Source organism: Erythrolamprus reginae, chromosome 3, assembly GCF_031021105.1.
Source record: "Erythrolamprus reginae isolate rEryReg1 chromosome 3, rEryReg1.hap1, whole genome shotgun sequence".
NCBI lineage: Eukaryota > Metazoa > Chordata > Lepidosauria > Squamata > Dipsadidae > Erythrolamprus > Erythrolamprus reginae.
In genome coordinates, this window is record NC_091952.1 from 48,676,789 (window position 1) to 48,695,494 (window position 18,706).

General features: G+C 41.7%; 1 protein-coding gene across 5 annotated transcripts in view; it reads right to left on the bottom strand.

The window, feature by feature from the left end:
- Positions 1–18,706, bottom strand: part of CELSR2 (cadherin EGF LAG seven-pass G-type receptor 2) — a 141,857-nt gene that overhangs the window by 62,320 nt on the left and 60,831 nt on the right. For all 5 annotated transcript variants that reach the window (XM_070745165.1, XM_070745169.1, XM_070745168.1 and 2 more), the window contains exons 4-5: positions 16,837–16,952; positions 15,795–15,883 (exon numbers count right to left, since the gene is read on the bottom strand). In XM_070745165.1, the coding sequence (XP_070601266.1) occupies positions 15,795–15,883; positions 16,837–16,952 (205 nt within the window). The remainder of the gene's footprint in view (positions 1–15,794; positions 15,884–16,836; positions 16,953–18,706) is intronic.

Consider the following 18,706-nt stretch of genomic DNA (forward strand, 5'->3'; position numbering starts at 1 on the left):
TATTTTGCAGCACCCATTTCCTTAACTGTTCTGAGAAAGGAATTTAAACAGCCCTATCAGGCAACTCAATCTAAATCCTTCTGTTCCTTTCTTAGTCAATATGAGAAAATATGAGAAAAAGAAATCAACTTTCCTCTGCTTGTATAATTTCTAACGGGGTCTTAACACTTGTTTCACTATCACTGCAAAAACATTTCCTGGGTAGGTTTTCTGTTTACGTAAATAAACAACATGAATGGAACTGAAGTGAACCCTTAGTCTCTCTACCATCAAACGCATGAAAACCCACAAACATACCTGTACAAGGTGTAAACCACAAATCACAACTAGGGTTGGCTCTATTATGATAAATATCAAGTTGCAAAGATGCCACCTCGCCACCAGTAGCTATGTGTATAATGAAGAGTCTATTTTCCCAAAATAGTTGGAAGATACTCTTCCGCAAAATGCAATTACAGAAATAACACCTCTGAGTGGATTGCACCGACCCGTTCAAGACAGAGAAGAGGGAGAAATGAAAACATTTAGCAAAAAATACAACGTAACATAACAGACTATCAAATTTTAGCAGCACAGCTAGAATAGAATAGAATAGAATAGAATAGAATAGAATTTTATTGGCCAAGTGGGATTTGACACACAAGGAATTTGTCTTGGTGCACATGCTCTCAGTGTACATAAAAGATAGATTCGTTAAGAATCGTAAGATACAATACTTGATGATAGTCCAGGTACAAATAAGCAATCAAATCATATTAGGAACCAGTCAATATAAATCATAAAGATACAAGCAACAAAGTTACAATCATACAGTCATTTGTGGGAGGAGATGGGCGACAAGAATGAAGAGAAGATTAATTGTACAGACTTAATAGTTTGACAGTGTTGAGGGAATTCTCCAGGTTCCTAAGAGGCCAGTAAGGGGCGTACATAAGTGCACTGGTGTGCCTTTCGTCCCCTGTCCAATTGTCTTTCCTTTCTCTCACTTATCATATATATTTTCTTCCTTTCAGATGCCCTCTCCTCTAAGTTCACTTTTACCCTTATGTATATATTACTACATGTCTATTTTTCTTCCTATGTATTTGTGTATTGGACAAATGAATAAATAAATAAATAAATTTATTTGTTTAGCAGAGTGATGGCATTCGGGGGGAAATGTTCTTGTGTCTAGAAGGAACAGTGTCCTGACAAGAGTCTAATTTCATTCCCTCCAAAGCAGTTAAGTTTATTGCAAATGGTCAAATACTGTACACCCCAAAAAACATGTATACCCCTAAAAATATGGTATGTGGTCACAAAGAAACAACACCAACTTGATGGCACACAATCAATTCACAAGCAGCATCCTTTGCGAAATTAGATTTTTTTTTCAGCAACAGTGGGCAGATATTGATTTTGTAAAAACTACACTGTTTGCCGATAATAAGTAATCAAAGCTATGGAAAGATACATGTCTGGATGCAATGGAATATATTGCTAATGAAGACCTCAAGCAGCATGTTATTTACAAACACAAACCAAATTTCAAATAAAACTCTCAAAATGGCACAAATACCTGCTTAAAATCAAGCCTTTAATAATTACACGTTCCAGAATGAGAAGAACCAGAGCTGGGATAAGTGATTAGCAGCTGACAGCCACAGCAAAATTTATTTATACCTTTAAATTTCATATGCTGTTGTGAAATTATTCTTTATTTTGATTTCTAATTTATTTTAGTTCTTGTTATGCAATTGTCTTTTTCGTTCATGAAAATTGCAGAAAAGGGAGAAGGGGAACCAGATGATAACTTCCTTTAAGTAATCCTATCATCGTAGTTTGCATTCTTTTTTCCATTTTTTTCCTTACCGAAACCCCATTCAGAAACAAGGAACATATCCAACTGTTGTCTATTGTTAAGATAGGTTTGTGCTAGATTTCACCTTAAAAACATCTCCAGTTACATTAAGAGCCCTCAAAGCAATTTGCGCTACTGTTTTGCAAAATGCCTATTGAACTGTCAGACTATGTAGAACTTAAAGGTGTGCATTTTCTTACTAAATAAAAATAAAATCTTGTTATCTAGCATTCTCCCCACTTATACTTTTCATTCTATACACCGCTGGAGGGACAGAATATCTCACAAAGAGACTCTTGACAAGGCGCCTGTTTAGGAAAATGTGAACAGATAAGCATCTACGAAATCAGGAAAAGAGTAATCATGACTTAACCAGAGGTATCTATTTTGGAAAACTGTTGAACAGATGAATCTGTCAGATTAAAAATCTGTATTTTTTTTTCTTTTTTCCTTTCTGGAGACAGTTACTAAAGCATGTAGAAAAATTCAAATTAACTTGATTTGTAGCCGTCATTTCGAGGGTTGGAGGCCACTCTTTGTCCTTGCTATTTATTTTTTTTTACCGCTGCTTTTGATATTATTTTTCTTCTTCAGGTATAAAATGTTGATCCTGCTTATGAGGATACCATTTACATTTCAGATGGCAATTTAAGTATATATCTCTTTAAAATACAGTGGTGCCTCTACCTAAGAACGCCTCTACTTACAAACTTTTCTAGATAAGAACTGGATGTTCAAGATTTTTTTGTTTCTTCTCAAGAACCATTTTCCACTTATAAATGCAAGCCTCCGAAACTGTAACCGGAAAAGGCAGGGAGAAGCCTCCGCGGGGCCTCTCTAGGAATCTCCTAGGAGGAAACAGGGCCGGAAAAGGGGAGGAGAAGCCTCTGTGGGGCCTCTCTACGAATCTCCTGGGAGGAAACAGGGCCAGAAAAGGGGGGGGGGAGAAGACTCTGTGGGGCCTCTCTAGGAATCTCCTGGGAGGAAACAGGGCCGGAAAAGGGGGGGGAGAAGCCTCTGTGGGGCCTCTCTAGGAATCTCCTGGGAGGAAACAGGGCCAGAAAAGGGGGGGAGAAGCCTCTGTGGGGCCTCTCTAGGAATCTCCTGGGAGGAAACAGGGCCTCCACCCTCCCTGTGGTTTCCCCAATCACACACATTATTTGCTTTTAAATTGATTCCTATGCGGAAAATTGCTTCTTCTTACAAAGCTTTCTACTTAAGAACCTGGTCATGGAACGAATTAAGTTCGTAAGTAGAGGTACCACTGTATGGTACAAATTCTCAGGCTTCTTTTCAGAAATGCATTTTTTTAAAAAGAAAAACCCTCCACACGTTTGCCTTTTAACTAACACAGTGTGAACTTTTTTTCCCCCTGGACTGTCTCTCTCCCCTTTTCATCCATCGTGAGGCTGGTCTATCCCGCACATTCCTCCTCGTCCCTTGCAGGGACAACCCAAGGGTCACCAGTGGCAGTGTTGTTGTGGGAAGGCCTTGACTACAGTAGCTGGAGAACGATTCAAAGGCCTGGCTCAGGAAACAGGCCAGTTCCAGACAAAGGGAGCGAAGACAGCTATGGGGTGGGGGTGGAGGGTGCCCATAGCAGCAGGTCACAGCACAGCACCAAGGGACTGGCAGGCAGCCCAAATCTTCTCTCTCTGCCTTTGAGTCACTCCTTCTCTCCAAACATGCAAAGCAAAATGGGAAAAGTGGAGAGGGAGGAACTGAGCTTAAGGTTCAGAGCCCAGTCAACCCCCACCGTTCAGCCCCAGGCAAACCAAGCGAACTCCTCAGAGTTGGAGCAGCTAAGTCTAAATTTGCCTGAAACCAAACACAATCTGTGTGGTAGCTTTTGCAAACGGCAGGCACAGGGCAAAAACAGAGGCTTTGCTTGGGAAAAATCTACAGGAGCAGGAGTAGAAGAAGATTAGAAGGGGCGTACATAAGTGCACTGGTGTGCCTTTCGTCCCCTGTCCAATTGTCTTTCCTTTCTCTCACTTAACATATATATTTTCTTTCTTTCATATATCCTCTCCTCTAAGTTCACTTTACCCTTATATATATTATTACTACATGTCTATTTTTCTTCCTATATATTTGTGTATTGGACAAATGAATAAATAAATAAAATAAATAAAAAGACTACAGCTGCCGATCCCCCCTTTCGTGCAAAGCAATAGAGGCAACAGACGCCCCGTGCTTTCAAACTCGAGGTCCACTTTTGGATAGCTGACACTCAGAGACAAGTTCCACAATACAGAAGGCAGCATATGTTTTCCCCTCTGTTTTGCCCAGAGGCGGTTCTTGTTTGCCACCGGTTATTAAACATGAGGCTTTTTTTACTTCTGTGGGATAAAATTACAGTATTTTGGAATTACTGTAGCCTGAAAGGTTTGGGAGTCTGGTACACCAAACGTCTCCATTCTGTCATTCAAACATTTTAACTGTATAGTGAGGGGTCCTCAACTAACCCACTATGACAAGTGACAAAGGAGCTCTCTCTTTTTTCTACAAATCATTATTCCCAACCTCCTCCACATCTGGAGGTCATCAGACTGGTGAAAGCGCTTGATATCTGACTATAGAGAAAAATAATTCATGGAAAGTAAAATCAATCCGAGATTGCTTTGATTACAGAGGAAACTCAATTTTTGAAAACAAAAACAAAAACAAAACCCAACCACGAGGTATAGGTATGAACTTCAGTTCCATACAAACTTTTATTGGGTTGTAGAAATACCAGGTAAACCATGAAAAACAGGCAATGGCTGCAACATGGCCTTTTAAGGAACAGGAGCCTTTTTGCTCCTGTTGTTGAGGAACTAAGAATTTATTTATTATTTAGATTTGTATGCCGCCCCTCTCCGAAGACTCGGAGAATGGAGACTCGGGGGATTTGAGAATGCAGTTTATCAAATGATAAATGCAAATGTGGGGCATTTTAGAAAAACACAGTTATTGCCACAAGTGAGTATCTAAACCAGGGATGGGCAATTATAGCACCTTTATAATGTGGGCTTCCTGATCCAGGAATTCTGGGAGTTGAAGTCTATAAGTTGTAAAGGTGCCATACTGTAGGCAGAGGAGGAAAAAAATCTCAATATAGGATTCCTGATGGCTCTATGGGAAGAATGCTCCCATTTCAAAATAAACTTCCCTGTTCATACATATAGCAGCACCAAGACCACACAGAATAGATAAGAGTAATCGTCATTAGAATTGTAAGGGGAAATGGTGCAATTGGGAGTTCCTTTTTAACCGGCCAAAGAAACAAGCCAACCGGACACAATTCAAAGTGTAGATTATGACCTACAAATCCCTACATGGCACAGGACCAGATTATCTCCGAGACCGCCTTCTGCCGCACGAATCCCAGCGACTAGTGAGGTCCCACAGAGTTGGTCTCCTTAGGGTCCTGTCAGCCAAACAATATCAGCTGGCAGGACCCAGGGGAAGAGCCTTCTCTGTGGGGGACCCAGCCCTCTGGAATCAGCTCCCTCCGGAGATTTTCACTGCCCCCACCCTCCTCGCCTTCCGGAAGAGTTTAAAAACTCATCTTTGCCGCCAGGCCTGGGGTTCCTTAGATCTTCCCCCCTGACCAATGAATGCTTTAGTTTGATTGTTGAATGAATGATATTAATGTTTTTTTTCTTTTTAATTAGAATTTTAAAGACTATTTTTTAATGTATTAATTGGATTGAACCGCCTGTTACCACACGAATCCCAGCGACCAATAAGGTCCCACAGAGTTGGCCTTCTCCAGGTCCCATCGACTAAACAATGCCGTCTGGTGGGCCCCAGGGGAAGAGTCTTCTCTGTGGCGGCCCCGACCCTCTGGAATCAACTCCCCCCGGAGATTAGAACTGCCCCCACCCTCCTTGTATTTCGTAAACTACTCAAGACCCACCTATACCGCCAGGCATGGGGATTTGAGACATCTTTTCCCCAGGCTCTTTATATTTTATGTTTGATATGTATGTGTTGTCTGGTTTTAATATAATACATTTTTATATATTTCTTTTTAATATTAGATTTGTTTCACTATAATATTGTTTTTATCATTGTTGTGAGCCGCCCCAAGTATTCGGAGAGGGGTGGCATACAAATCTAATAAGTTATTATTATTATTATTATTATTATTATTATTATTGTTGTTGTTGTTGTTGTTGTTGTTGTTGTTGTTGTTTTTCTGTATATGCTGTGAGCCGCCCCTTGTCCTCGGAGAGGGGTGGCATACAAATCCAATTAAATAAATAAATAAAAATAAATAAATAAACTGAAAGTTACTAGAACATGTTTCTTTTTCAGGAGAGATCAAGTCTCTATGAAGTCAAAGTCTTCCCATAATATGTCCAAAGTATGATAATTTGAGCCTTGTCATCTGTGCCTTAAGTTAGAAGTCTAGATTTTGTTTAATTATTTTGTTTTATTATTGTTCATTTTCTTAGCTAGCCAGAGCATTTTCAGGAGTCTTAAAAACTGAAGTTAAAAAGCTTTTCTTTCTATTTTGTTTCTGCAAAGTCCAACTTTTGCTTCCCTGGAGCATCATAGGGAGACCACTGCCTGCGCAATTATACTATTTATAAGTATACAAACATCATGGCATTTGAAAATATTTTTAAGGCTTTGACAGCTACCCTGCCAAGTGTAGTCTGCAGCATATTTCTTCAGTATTGGGTTCCTTTATTGTCGATAGCTGAACTCCAAAGGCAGAAACTAACCAATATCTTCATTGTCAGGTTGATTACTGAACCTGCTGATTTGGTCTTCTTTATTTTTAATTTCAGTCCATTTTTTTCCAACCATGCACCTTCATTTTCATTATGAGAGCTCGCTGATTCTTTGCCACTTTACTTAGTAGCATCACCAGCAGCAGAGTATAGGGCATTAATGTTTCTTCCTCTAATTTTAAAACCTTGCTCATCTTCTTCCAATCCATTGACCTCCCCAATATACATTCCCCATATAAATTGAATAAGGGGAGAGGATACAGCCTTGTCTCAATCAGTGTGTTTTGTCATCTTCTGTAGTTTTCTGACCTGTGTTTAGATTTTAAATGAATGTAACTCTCAATTCAAGGATTCCAATTTTTCTAAATGTATTCCAGAGATAACTAAATCCTAAACCAATATACTTGGATATATTGTATCTTTCAGCTACAAGCCACAACAAAAACAACAGGGACTGGCATATGGACAGCAATATGTTTTCTGCAGATTTCCAAAACAGGGGGGAGGGGGGGAGCACTTTAACCGAGCTATAGGGAAGAACCCTTAATCTCCTTTTACTGTATCCTAATAGGGTCTTCGTTTACTGTTTTTTCATCCTTCCATAATTTAGTCTTAGTATGTCCTATCTTTGTCAGTTCATGGATATTCTACCTTTTAAGTTTAGAAGGGGGTGGTTTTGTTTTCTAACAAAGTCCCTGAATTTTTCAATTCTTTTCACTGGCCAGAGAGGACAACAAGAGTGGGTTTTTTTCTACAGCTCTGCTATTTTTTCTTTCCAAAAGGGCATATGGAAAGGGCACAGAAACACACACAATCTGTCATTAAACTAAGTTAGATGCAACAATAAGCCTCAAGGCAATGCCTAGGAGGACTTGGAGCAAACATACCAAGAACTGTTCTTTGGATCCACTTACTGACACAAGACAATGGAGAAACTGAGAACCAAGAAAGCCAAGGTTAGCCACAGGTATGCAATGGGCCATCGCACTGTTTCGTCATAGGAATAGTTGATAGCGATAGCACATTTTACCCTAATTGGAAAGCCTTCTGCTCATTACAAAGAAAGGGGGAAAAGAGCCTCACTTCCTGTGTGTCCTAGCTTCCAAAGCTAGGATAAAGAGACAAGGCACCTTCAACAATTAAGCAAGCTCTCACATGTTTGGACAGAGATTCACAGTGGTTTTTTAATAAGCTGTATTTATTGCTCTGAAAGAAACAGCAGGGCTACCTTATTACCACTTGACAGGCATGGCACTGAAATCCAGAGCTTGCTCACTTTATCAAGCACTCCAAATGCTGGAAGCTTAGCCACTCTTACAAATAGTACTTAGAAGAGCACTCCTGTCAAACCTCCCCCCAGCTTCACCTCTGCCTGCCATAGTGTGCAGGAAACCGCCCTCCCAAAACAGAAACTATCCAAAGACCCAAAAGTAAAAGCTAACACATTTATTTATTTGTTTATTTGTTTGTTTGTTTGTTTGATTGATGGATTGATTGATTTTTATGACGTCCTTCTCCTTAGACTCAGGGCAGCTTACAACGTGTTAGCAATAGTACTTTTTAACAGAGCCGGCATATTGCCCCCACAATCCGGGTCCTCATCTTGGTTTCCAGCCAGGATACGCTAAGGATAACATATTTTTGGTTTGCGGGAAGGAGGCCAGGGATAGCGTATCCCTCTATCTCCCATGCAATTTGCATGAAAGCATTTTTTTAAAAAGAAAGTAACGTTCTGACAATCCTTAGAGCAGTGATGGCAAACTTATAGCATGGGTGCTACAGGTGGCAAGTGGAGCCATATCTGCTGGCACGCAAGCAGTTGCTCTAGCTCAGCTCCAACATGCATGTATGTGCCGGCCAGCTGATTTTTGGCTCACAGAGGCTCTGGGAGGGCGATTTTGGCTTCCAGAGAGCCTCTGGTGGGGTGTTTTTACCTTCTCCCGGCTCCAGGGAAGCCTTTGGAGCCTTGGGGAGGGCGAAACCCAAGCCTACTGGGCCCACCAGAAGTTGGGAAAGAGGCCATTTCCAGCCTCACAAAGGGCCTCCTGGGGACGGAGGAAGCTGTGTTCGCCCTACCCAGGCATTGAATTATGAGTGTGGGCACTCGCGCATGCGTGACAGCACGCACCCACGCTCTTTCGGCACCTGAGAAAAAAAAAGGTTTGCCATCACTGCCTTAGAGTCATAATTCACAGGACGCCTTGAATTCTTACAATGTAAGGTAGGAGGGAGAGTCACAAAATTACTTCTACAAAAAAATGGGAGCTTATGCAGGCTTGACTTGGTGTAATGAAATACAGTGGTACCTCATGATACGAACCCCTCGTCTTACGAACAATCCGAGATATGAACCCCGGGTTCAGAAATTTTTTGCCTCTTCTTACGAACTTTTTCCTTCTTATGAACCCGCCGTGGCCGAGAAGCCCCACCGCACGGCTGTCGCTTTTTGAAACAGCCGGGGGGCTTCTCAGTGTCCTCCTGAACCCGAACTTCCGGGTTCGGCGTTCGGGAGGCCGCCGAGAAGCCCCCCGGCTGTTTCAAAAGATGACAGCTGGGCGGCGGGGCTTCTCAGCGGCCTCCTGAACGCCGAACCCGAAAGTTCGGGTTTGGCGTTCGGGTTCAGGAGGACGCTGGGAAGCCCCCCGGCTGTTTTAAAAAGTGACAGCCGGGTGGCGGGGCTTCCCAGCAGCCTCCCGAACACGAACCTTTGCCGAACATCCGGGTTCGGCGTTCAGGAAGCCGCCAAGAAGCCCCGCCGCCTGGCTGTCACCTTTTAAAACAACCGGGGGGCTTCTCGGCGGCCTCCCGAACGCCAAACCTTGAAGTTCGGGTTTGGCGTTCGGGTTCAGGAGGACGCTGAGAAGCCCCCCCCCCCCGGTTATTTCAAAAGGTGACAGCCGGGCGGCAGTGTTTTTTTTTTGTGGGGGGGGGTGTTCGTTGCACGGATTAATTGATTTTACATTGTTTCCTATGGGAAACAATGTTTCGTCTTATGAACTTTTCGTCTTACGAACCTCCCCCTGGAACCAATAAGGTTCGTAAGACGAGGTAATACTGTATTGTAATGCCTAGGGAATTCTAGGTCAACACAACACGCTGTTAAGAACTTGTCATTGACGAGCCACCTACAACAACCTATGAAACCTACACCTTTGATTCCAGTTTGATTTTTACATTGTAACTTTTTCAGGCACCTATCCTTTTAAAACAAAGGTGAACATTTGGGAGTGGGGGGAGAAAGAAACTGCTCTATGGCACTAGCTGGAGGCTCTGGTAGCAAGCACCCTCCCACATTAGGTAGCAAGAGCTGTCTGCTGGCACACAAGCACTGATCTTGGGTGAAGTACCCACAGGCAATCCAGCTCATCAGTGCTGACACCTGTACAATATTCAGAAATATTCCCAGGCATGGGAGGAACAACACCCATCCCAAATAAAGTGCTCTCAAATTAGAGCATGGAGCCAAGCCAGACTCCTCTAAAATTCGTCACATAAAATGTGGTTCTGTTTTACTGCCACTTTTGACTTCTGCATTGGATGGGGAATGAGATAAGCACCGGTCAAACAAGAACCAATGCAGCTCAAAACAACAGATGGCTAATTGTGCTGCCTAACGTGGCATTTATCTAACACAATGTCAATGCTAAATAAGTGTCAAACAGTTGTAGTGATTGTCTGATCCCTTTTTTTGTGTGTGTAGCAAAAGTTCTTGCCTAACAGGTACTGTATTGATACAATAGTGTAAACATTAAGCAAATGAGAGGAATGCCTGTTAACTAGGCTGGATCTTGGCATCAGAATTTTCATTCAAGTTCTGAAAGACTGGGGTCCTGTTATAGCATCATCATCATGAAACCATTTAGGCGTCTCAGTTCCACATAGACATGTATAGCTAAATTAGTTTCTCTGTCCAAACACCACAAAAGCATAATTATTAAAGCTGAATGTTTATGAAGTAAGTCAGTGTCATGAAAATCATTCAATAGGATGCTCCGGATTTTTTTTTTAAGATGCAACTAACATTATCTTCTCTAAATGGATTTTGCCTGTCTGACATGAACATCTAGGAAGTGCATGTTTAAAATCCCAATTTCTCGAGAGATGCAAGAGACAAGGACCTTATCCATTTTTCTCCCAACACAATGGAACAACTTGCCCTTAGAGGTATCCCTGCCCTCTAGCTCTCAGCTTAGACAACAAAAGAAAATTTATTTATTTTATTTATTCATTTGTCCAATACACAAATACATAGGAAGAAAAATAGACATGTGATAATATAAAAGAGGGTGAAAGTGAACTTAGAGGAGAGGATATATGAAAGGAAGAGAATATATAAGCTAGGTAAAAGAAAGGAAAGATAATTGGACAGGGGACGAAAGGCACTCCAGTGCACTTATTTACGCCCCTTACTGGCCCCTTAGGAACCTGGAGAGGTCAATCGTGGAGAGTCTAAGGGAGAAGTGTTGGGGGTTAGGGGTTGACACAATTGAGTCCGGTAATGAGTTCCACGCTTCGATAACTCAATTGTTGAAATCATATTTTTTACAGTCAAGTTTGGTGCGGTTCGTGTTAAGTTTGAATCTGTTGCGTGCTCTTGTATTATTGCGGTTGAAGCTGAAGTAGTCGTTGACTGGTAGGACGTTGCAGCATATGATCTTGTGGGTAATACAGTACTCAAATCGTGTTTTAGGCGCCATAGTTCTAGGCTTTCAAGGCCCAGGATTGTTAGTCTATCTTCGTAGGATATTCTGTTTCGAGTGGAGGAGTGAAGGGCTCTTCTGGTGAAATATCTTTGGACATTTTCAAGGGTGTTGATGTCTGAGATGTGATATGGGTTCCAGACAGATGAGCAGTAGTCTAGGATGGGTCTGGCAAAAGTTTTGTAGGCTCTTGTGAGTAGAGTGAGATTGCCTAAGCAGAAGCTGCGTAGGATCAGGTTAACAACCCTAGACCATTCTCTTAAGGGACTTTTAATTCTAAATTTCAATGATGAAATGGGCTGCCAGGTTTAGTATAATCTTATTCTGGTTTGGAAAGGTTTGTGGATTTTATGATATTTTATGGAATGTGATACTGAATTCAGAATTTTGGGATATGGGAGTATAAAAATAATTGCAACAAGCAAAGACACAAGGCTGCTTCAAAGCTTTTCCTGAAGTTCTTCCGGCAGTTGCCAGGATAATTGGTGAGGTGAAATGCCTGCTGCTTCTCTCCACCAGTGAACTCAGGAGAAATGTCTTCTGGACTTGTAAATGCATATTTATAATGCTTTGGGAGAGCCTTGAAGCAACCAGGATGAACCTTTGAGTATCTATGGCTCCTCTCTGGCTTCAATATGTAGTTCTACTTCAAATAATTTGCTCAGGGCTTCTCTAAACTGAACTTTCTGGATCCTTTCTCACATCAAGTGAGCTACTCTATGATCAAGGTTTTTGTATCCTTCAACTGATCTTTAGGTTTAGCTCATCTCATTCAAGCAGAGGGTCTGGGATGAATTGGATCAGCATGATGACTTTTGGAAAAGTGAATGAAAAATGTACAGAAGCAGTGGTAATTCCCTAGGTCAACAAGGAGACAGTCCATAGTAATCTGGCTCAAAAAGAGTAACTTTGAGAGGGACCTTGGAGTCCTAGTGGACGATGAGTTAAACATGAGCCGGCAGTGTGTGGCAGCAGCCAAAAAAGCTAATACAATCCTTAGACGTATAAACAGAGGCATAGAATAAAAATCACATGAAGTATTATTGAAAAACAGATGAAAAAGGAATAGTACTATCTTAGTACTATTTAATAACAGCAACAAGAATAACCTTAGCCCAATTCCGGAAAAATGAAGTTATGCCGAACAAACGCAACTTAATAAAAAAAATGTTGGACTGTGCTGAATTCAGCTCCATTGTGAGCTGAATCAAGCTCACAATGGAGCTAAAAGAACAAGATAACTCAAAATACTATCAAATATGGAATGACTTTTATACATGGTTGAATAAAAGAATAACTACTAGTAGTGCTGCGTGACAATAAACGTTACAAATAAACACAAACAACTTAAGAATTAAACTTTAATATAACTCTTTTCTATGTTTAGTTAATGGAATATAAGATTTCAAATAGTAAAACAAAAACCAAAGAATGTAATATTGCATACTATATACTATTGACCACTAGTTACAATACCTCTAAGAATTAAATTAAGGAGGCTGTCAATTAAGCCAGCCTCAGGAGGGGAGAGGAGATATATTACATACTCATCTTTTACTTTTTTGTCTGTACTGTAAGTAATGTACTGTAAGTTGTAAATGTTTATCTGTGCAATTGTTTATATGTAAATAAAAATCTTTTTTTTTTAAAAAAAGAAAAGAAAAATGTACAGAAGCAGTGGTAATTCCCTAGGTCAACAAGGAGACAGTCCATAGTAATCTGGCTCAAAAAGAGTAACTATGAGAGGGACCTTGGAGTCCTAGTGGACAATGAGTTAAACATGAGCCCGCAGTATGTGACAGCAGCCAAAAAAGCTAATACAATCCTTACACGTATAAACAGAGGCATGGAATAAAAATCACATGAAGTATTAGTACCACTTTATAAATCCTTAGTAAGATCATACCTGCATCTAGTCTTGGATACCAGATTAGAAAAAAAGGTGTTGAGACTTTGGGGAAAAGTGCAAAGAAAAGCAACTAAGAATGTTTAAAAGCCTGGAGACAAAAATATATGAAGATCGGTTACAGGATTTGGGTTTGGCTAATCTAGAGAAAAGAAATACAAGGGGTGACATGATAGCAGTATTCCAGTATTTGAGGGGCTGCCACAAAGAAGGCGGAGTCAATTTATCTTCTGAAGCACCAGAAGGCAAGACAAGAAACAATGGATGGAAACTAATCAAGAAGAGAAGCAATCTGGAATTAAGGAGACATTTCCTAACAGTGAGGACAATTAACCACTGGAGCCGCTTGCCTCCAGACATGAGTGCTTCATCATTGGAGATCTTTAAGAAAAGCTTGGACAGCCACCTATCTGAAATGGTATAGGGCCGTGATGGGGAATCTATGGCACGCGTGTTACAGGCGGCATGCGGAGCCATATCGGAGGGCATGCGAGACTTTGCCCTCTGTCAGCTCCAGAGCACATGTGCACGCTGGCCAGATGATTTTTGGCATGGGGAAAGGCAGTTTCACCCTCCAAACGCTTCAGGGAAGCTTCCCTGAAGCCCCGGAAGCAAAAAAATAATAATCAGCCAATGGACAAAACAGAAGTTTGGAAAAACGCACTTCCGGGTTGCCGTTGTGATGTTTTTTGCACTCCAGAGAGTTCAGGGAAGTTTCCTGAAGCCCCAGAGTGCAATAAAACCAACACAATGGGCAAACCGGAAGTGCATTTTTTCCTGAACTTCCGGTTTGCTGTTATTTGCACTCTGGAGCTTCATGAAGCTTCCTTGAACCTTCTGGAGTGCAACCCTCCGGTTTGCCCATTTGGGATTTTTTTTTTTCGCCTACCAGGCTTCAAAAAGGCAGGGTGCAGGGAGGGGCTGCGCACACCCACACCCATCCCTTTTGGCACACGAACCAAAAATGATTTGCCATCACTGGCATAGGGCCTCCTGCATGAGAAGGTGGTTGGACTAGAAGACCTCCAAGGTCCCTTCCAGCTCCATTCTGATTGATTCTGATTGAACCATTGAGCGCAGGAGGACTTCCCTACTGCTCCTCCCCCTCCCCTCCCCTGGATCAGTATCAGTCCCTCCATTCAGCTCCCACCCACCAGCCATCAATGCCACTCCATTCCCCTGGGCAGCCTTTCCAGGCCTGTGCTTATTAACTAAGCAGGCTGTGACAATTGCACCAGCTGTTCACCTCTTCTTGCCCCCTGTCAGCATCCTCCTATTTAGCTATTGGCTTCTTGGACTCAATCATGCTGGGACCACCACAGTTTTCTCTCCACTCCACCCCTCCCTGCAATGCTTCTGTGTTTAGAGCACTATGAATACTAATAGCTGGGGATATCTGTCAGTTTATAGAAGATGAACGTTTCGAGGCAGCCATCCTGACAATGACTCCACAACCAAAAGCTTCTTTTACTTTATTTTATTTATTTATTTATTTTGTCCAATGCACAATGAGAGTTTTAGTGGGGGTATATATATATATATAGAGAGAGAGATAGATAGATAGATAGATAGATAGATAGATAGATAGATAGATAGATAGATAGATAGATAGATAGATAGATATAAACATAGAAGACTGACGGCAGAAAAAGACCTCATGGTCCATCTAGTCTGCCCTTATACTATTTCCTGTATTTTATCTTAGGATGGATATATGTTTATCCCAGGCATGTTTAAATTCAGTTACTGTGCATTTACCAACCACGTCTGCTGGAAGTTTGTTCCAAGGATCCACTACTCTTTCAGTAAAATAATATTTTCTCACGTTGCTTTTGATCTTTTCCCCAACTAACTTCAGATTGTGTCCCCTTGTTCTTGTGTTCACTTTCCTATTAAAACACTTCCCTCCTGAACCTTATTTAACCCTTTAACATATTTAAATGTTTCGATCATGTCCCCCCCCTTTCCCTTCTGTCCTCCAGACTATACAGATTGAGTTCATGAAGTCTTTCCTGATACGTTTTATGCTTAAGACGTATCAGACATATTTTACACATAGTAAAATACATGATGAAGATTATAGAGGAGATACTCATAGTAAAATATATCTATGAAATAATAGAAAAGAAGATATAGTAATAGAACATATCAATGAAAGAACAGAAGAAGAGATATAGGAATAGAAGAAAGGTATAGGAGATATAGGAGAGCAATAGGACAGGGGACGGAAGGAATCTGGATAGGTCAACCGTAGATAATCTAAGGGTAAAGTGTTGGGGGTTTGGGGATGATACTATGGAGTCCGGTAATGAGTTCCACGCTTCGACAACTCGGTTACTGAAGTCATATTTTTTACAGTCAAGTTTGCAGCGGTTAATATTAAGTTTAAATCTGTTGTTGAATTGTTGTTGAGTTCTTGAATGTTTCATGGCCAGAGAAAATATCCGCCTCTTCCCCTATAAGCAACATCTCCAACTAAAGATAATGACATGGTCCCGGGGGGCACACCAGTGGGAAAATTGGCATAAAATGAGGAGGATACTTCAGAGGTCCCAAGACAATTGCTATGCTGGGTACTTCAACACTAGGCCTGTTGCAGTTCAGCACAAAAATAATCTTACCTTGTTATAATAGTGTAGGTGGACGGTGTGCCATTGTCCATCGCTCACGCCTCCTGGGATGAATGGGGCGACCGTGCTCGTGGTTTCTCCTGAAGGAAAGATGAAACACCACCCGGGTTTTAAAAATAAAGACTGAGGAGAAAAAAGAATAATTTCTTCATCGTTTTACAAAGATTCTGAGAACGCGGTGAGGGCACCAGAGTTATAGCATGCTGAGTGAAGAAGTTAAAGAATATTGCTAAAGGTTTAGTGTTGTGGTTATCTCTGGCCCAGCTCCTGCCCCAAGGGCTGTGGATGTGGGGGAGACATCCACATGCTGCAGGCCTGTTTTGCCCCCGGTGGAATCTGATGATGAAGGCTCCTCTGACCAAGAAGACATGAGTGACAGGGAGGAGGAGAGTGTGGCAGACAGCTCAGAAGGAGATCAATTATGTAGCTCCTCCTTGGATTCGGAACAAGAGTTCATGATACAGCCACGCATGCGGAGAGCGATGCATAGGCAGCAACAACTGAGAGATTATTATCAACGAAAATGAGGCCACCTGTGGTTGGGTGGGGCTGTGGTAATTAGTGAGGCTGCTATAAATAGCAGCCTGTGGGTTTGGCCATTGTGGAGGATTATTTGATCGTTGTGTTTCATGACTGCTTTACTGACTTTGACCTTTTGTGTGCTGATTTTTCCCTGCTTTGAAACTAAGCCAGAGCAAAGTGTGTTTCACTTTGTGAAAGAAGGACTGTGAATTGCCTCACAGCTGCAAGCTAAGTATCACAAAACTGATAAGGAACTTGTACAAATTACCTGTTTGTTTGGAGACGAATGCTCTTCGCTATAACAAAAGAGGGCTTAGTTTAAGTGAATTTTCATTATAAAGAACATTGTTTTGAATTTTCAAACGTGTGTGTGTCTGAAATTTGTACCTGTGAATTCTACCAGAGAGCCCAACAGAACAGTTCAGAAAAACAAAGATACGGAAAGTAAAAGCTAGGGTGGACTGCTTGAAAACTAAAATAAATTGACAGATATACTGGAGTACAATCATACCTGCTGAGAAAGTAAGCTGAACTTGCTCTTGAACGATTTCCAATGCAACAAAATCATGCCGTTCATTGAAACGCCCATTGTAGAGGAGAAGACCATCGCGTTCCTTAGTGGCAAACCTGCCCCAAAAGAAGAGAAAAGCAGAGCCTCATTCCAAGCATCCCAATGTCCATTGGAAGATGCTCACAAAACTAAAGTGATTTATAGGATGCAAATTATTAGGAATTTTGGTCTGGTTGGAAATCTTGCAAATAGCTTCTAATGTCTTATGAAATGCAAAGATGAAGAAAAGAGTTTGCAAAACCCACTGAAAGCAGCATAAATTGTATCCTGAACCCAAAATGCTTACAAATAATTTTCATCTGAAAACATCCAGTGTTCCCTCGATTTTCACGGGGGATGCGTTCCGAGACCACCCGCGAAAGTCGAATTTCCGCGAAGTAGAGATGCGGAAGTAAATACACTATTTTTGGCTATGAACAGTATCACAAACCTTCCCTTAACACTTTAAACCCCTAAATTGCAATTTCCCATTCCCTTAGCAACCATTTAGATTATTACTCACCATGTTTATTTATTAAAGTTTATTTTAAAAATACCGTGATACCTCGTCTTACAAACGCCTCGTCATACAAACTTTTCGAGATACAAACCCGGGGTTTAAGATTTTTTTGCCTCTTCTTACAAACTATTTTCACCTTACAAACCCACTGCCACCGCTGGGATGCCCCGCCTCCGGACTTCCGTTGTCAGCGAAGCACTCGTTTTTGTGCTGCTGGGATTCCCCTGAGGCTCCCCTCCATGGGAAACCCCACCTCTGGACTTCCGTGTTTTTGTGATGCTGTAGGGGAATCCCAGCAGGGGAATCCCAGCAGCGCAAAAACGGGCGCTTCGCTGGCAACGGATGTCCGGAGGTGCAGTTTCCCAGCAAGGGGAGCCTCAGCAAAATTGCAGCATCGCAAAAACACAGAGGTCCGGAGGTGGGGTTTCAAGGACTTCGGTGTTTTTGCGATGCTGCGATTTCACTGATGCTCCCTTCGCTGGGAAACCCCACCTCAGGACTTCTGTTGCCAGCGAAGCACCCATTTTTGCGATGCTGGGATTCCCCTGCAGCATCACAAAAACACAGAAGTCCGGAGGTGGGGTTTCCCATGGAGGGGAGCCTCATGGGAATCCCAGCAGCGCAAAAACGGGCACGTTGGCTGGCAAAAGGGGTGAATTTTGGGCTTGCACGCATTAATCACTTTTCCATTGATTCCTATGGGAAACATTGTTTCGTCTTACAAACTTTTCACCTTAAGAACCTCGTCCCGGAACCAATTAAGTTTGTAAGACAAGGTATCACTGTATTTATTAAAGGCAGACGAAAGTTTGGCGATGACATACGACATCATCGGGCAGGAAAAACCGTGGTATAGGGGAAAAAATCCGTGAAGTATTTTTTAATTAATATTTTTGAAAAACCGTGGTATAGACTTTTCGCGAAGTTCGAACCGGCGAAAATCGAGGGAACACTGCATACAACATTCACAAATACAGACAGATTGCATGTGGAATTCACAAAAGTTATTACATAGACATTTTGGAAATATCCTGCCTCAGAGGAACTATTGGTTGCTAAGTGCCATGGTGTACCTAAGGAAGCATGCTAGATCGAACAAAGACATTCCTTTGTGATTAGACATGTAGTTCCTTCATACAAAGGAGTGCCCAAAAGGCTGGCTCAGCTGTGACTCATCCTGGAACTCCCCCCTCTACCCCCCCCCTCAGCCTTCCATTCATTCATATTAGTTGCATTGTGACTGTATATAAATAATGTGTAAGAGTAAGGAAAGGAACGATAAGCATGAAATAACAATTTCTCCAATGTGGT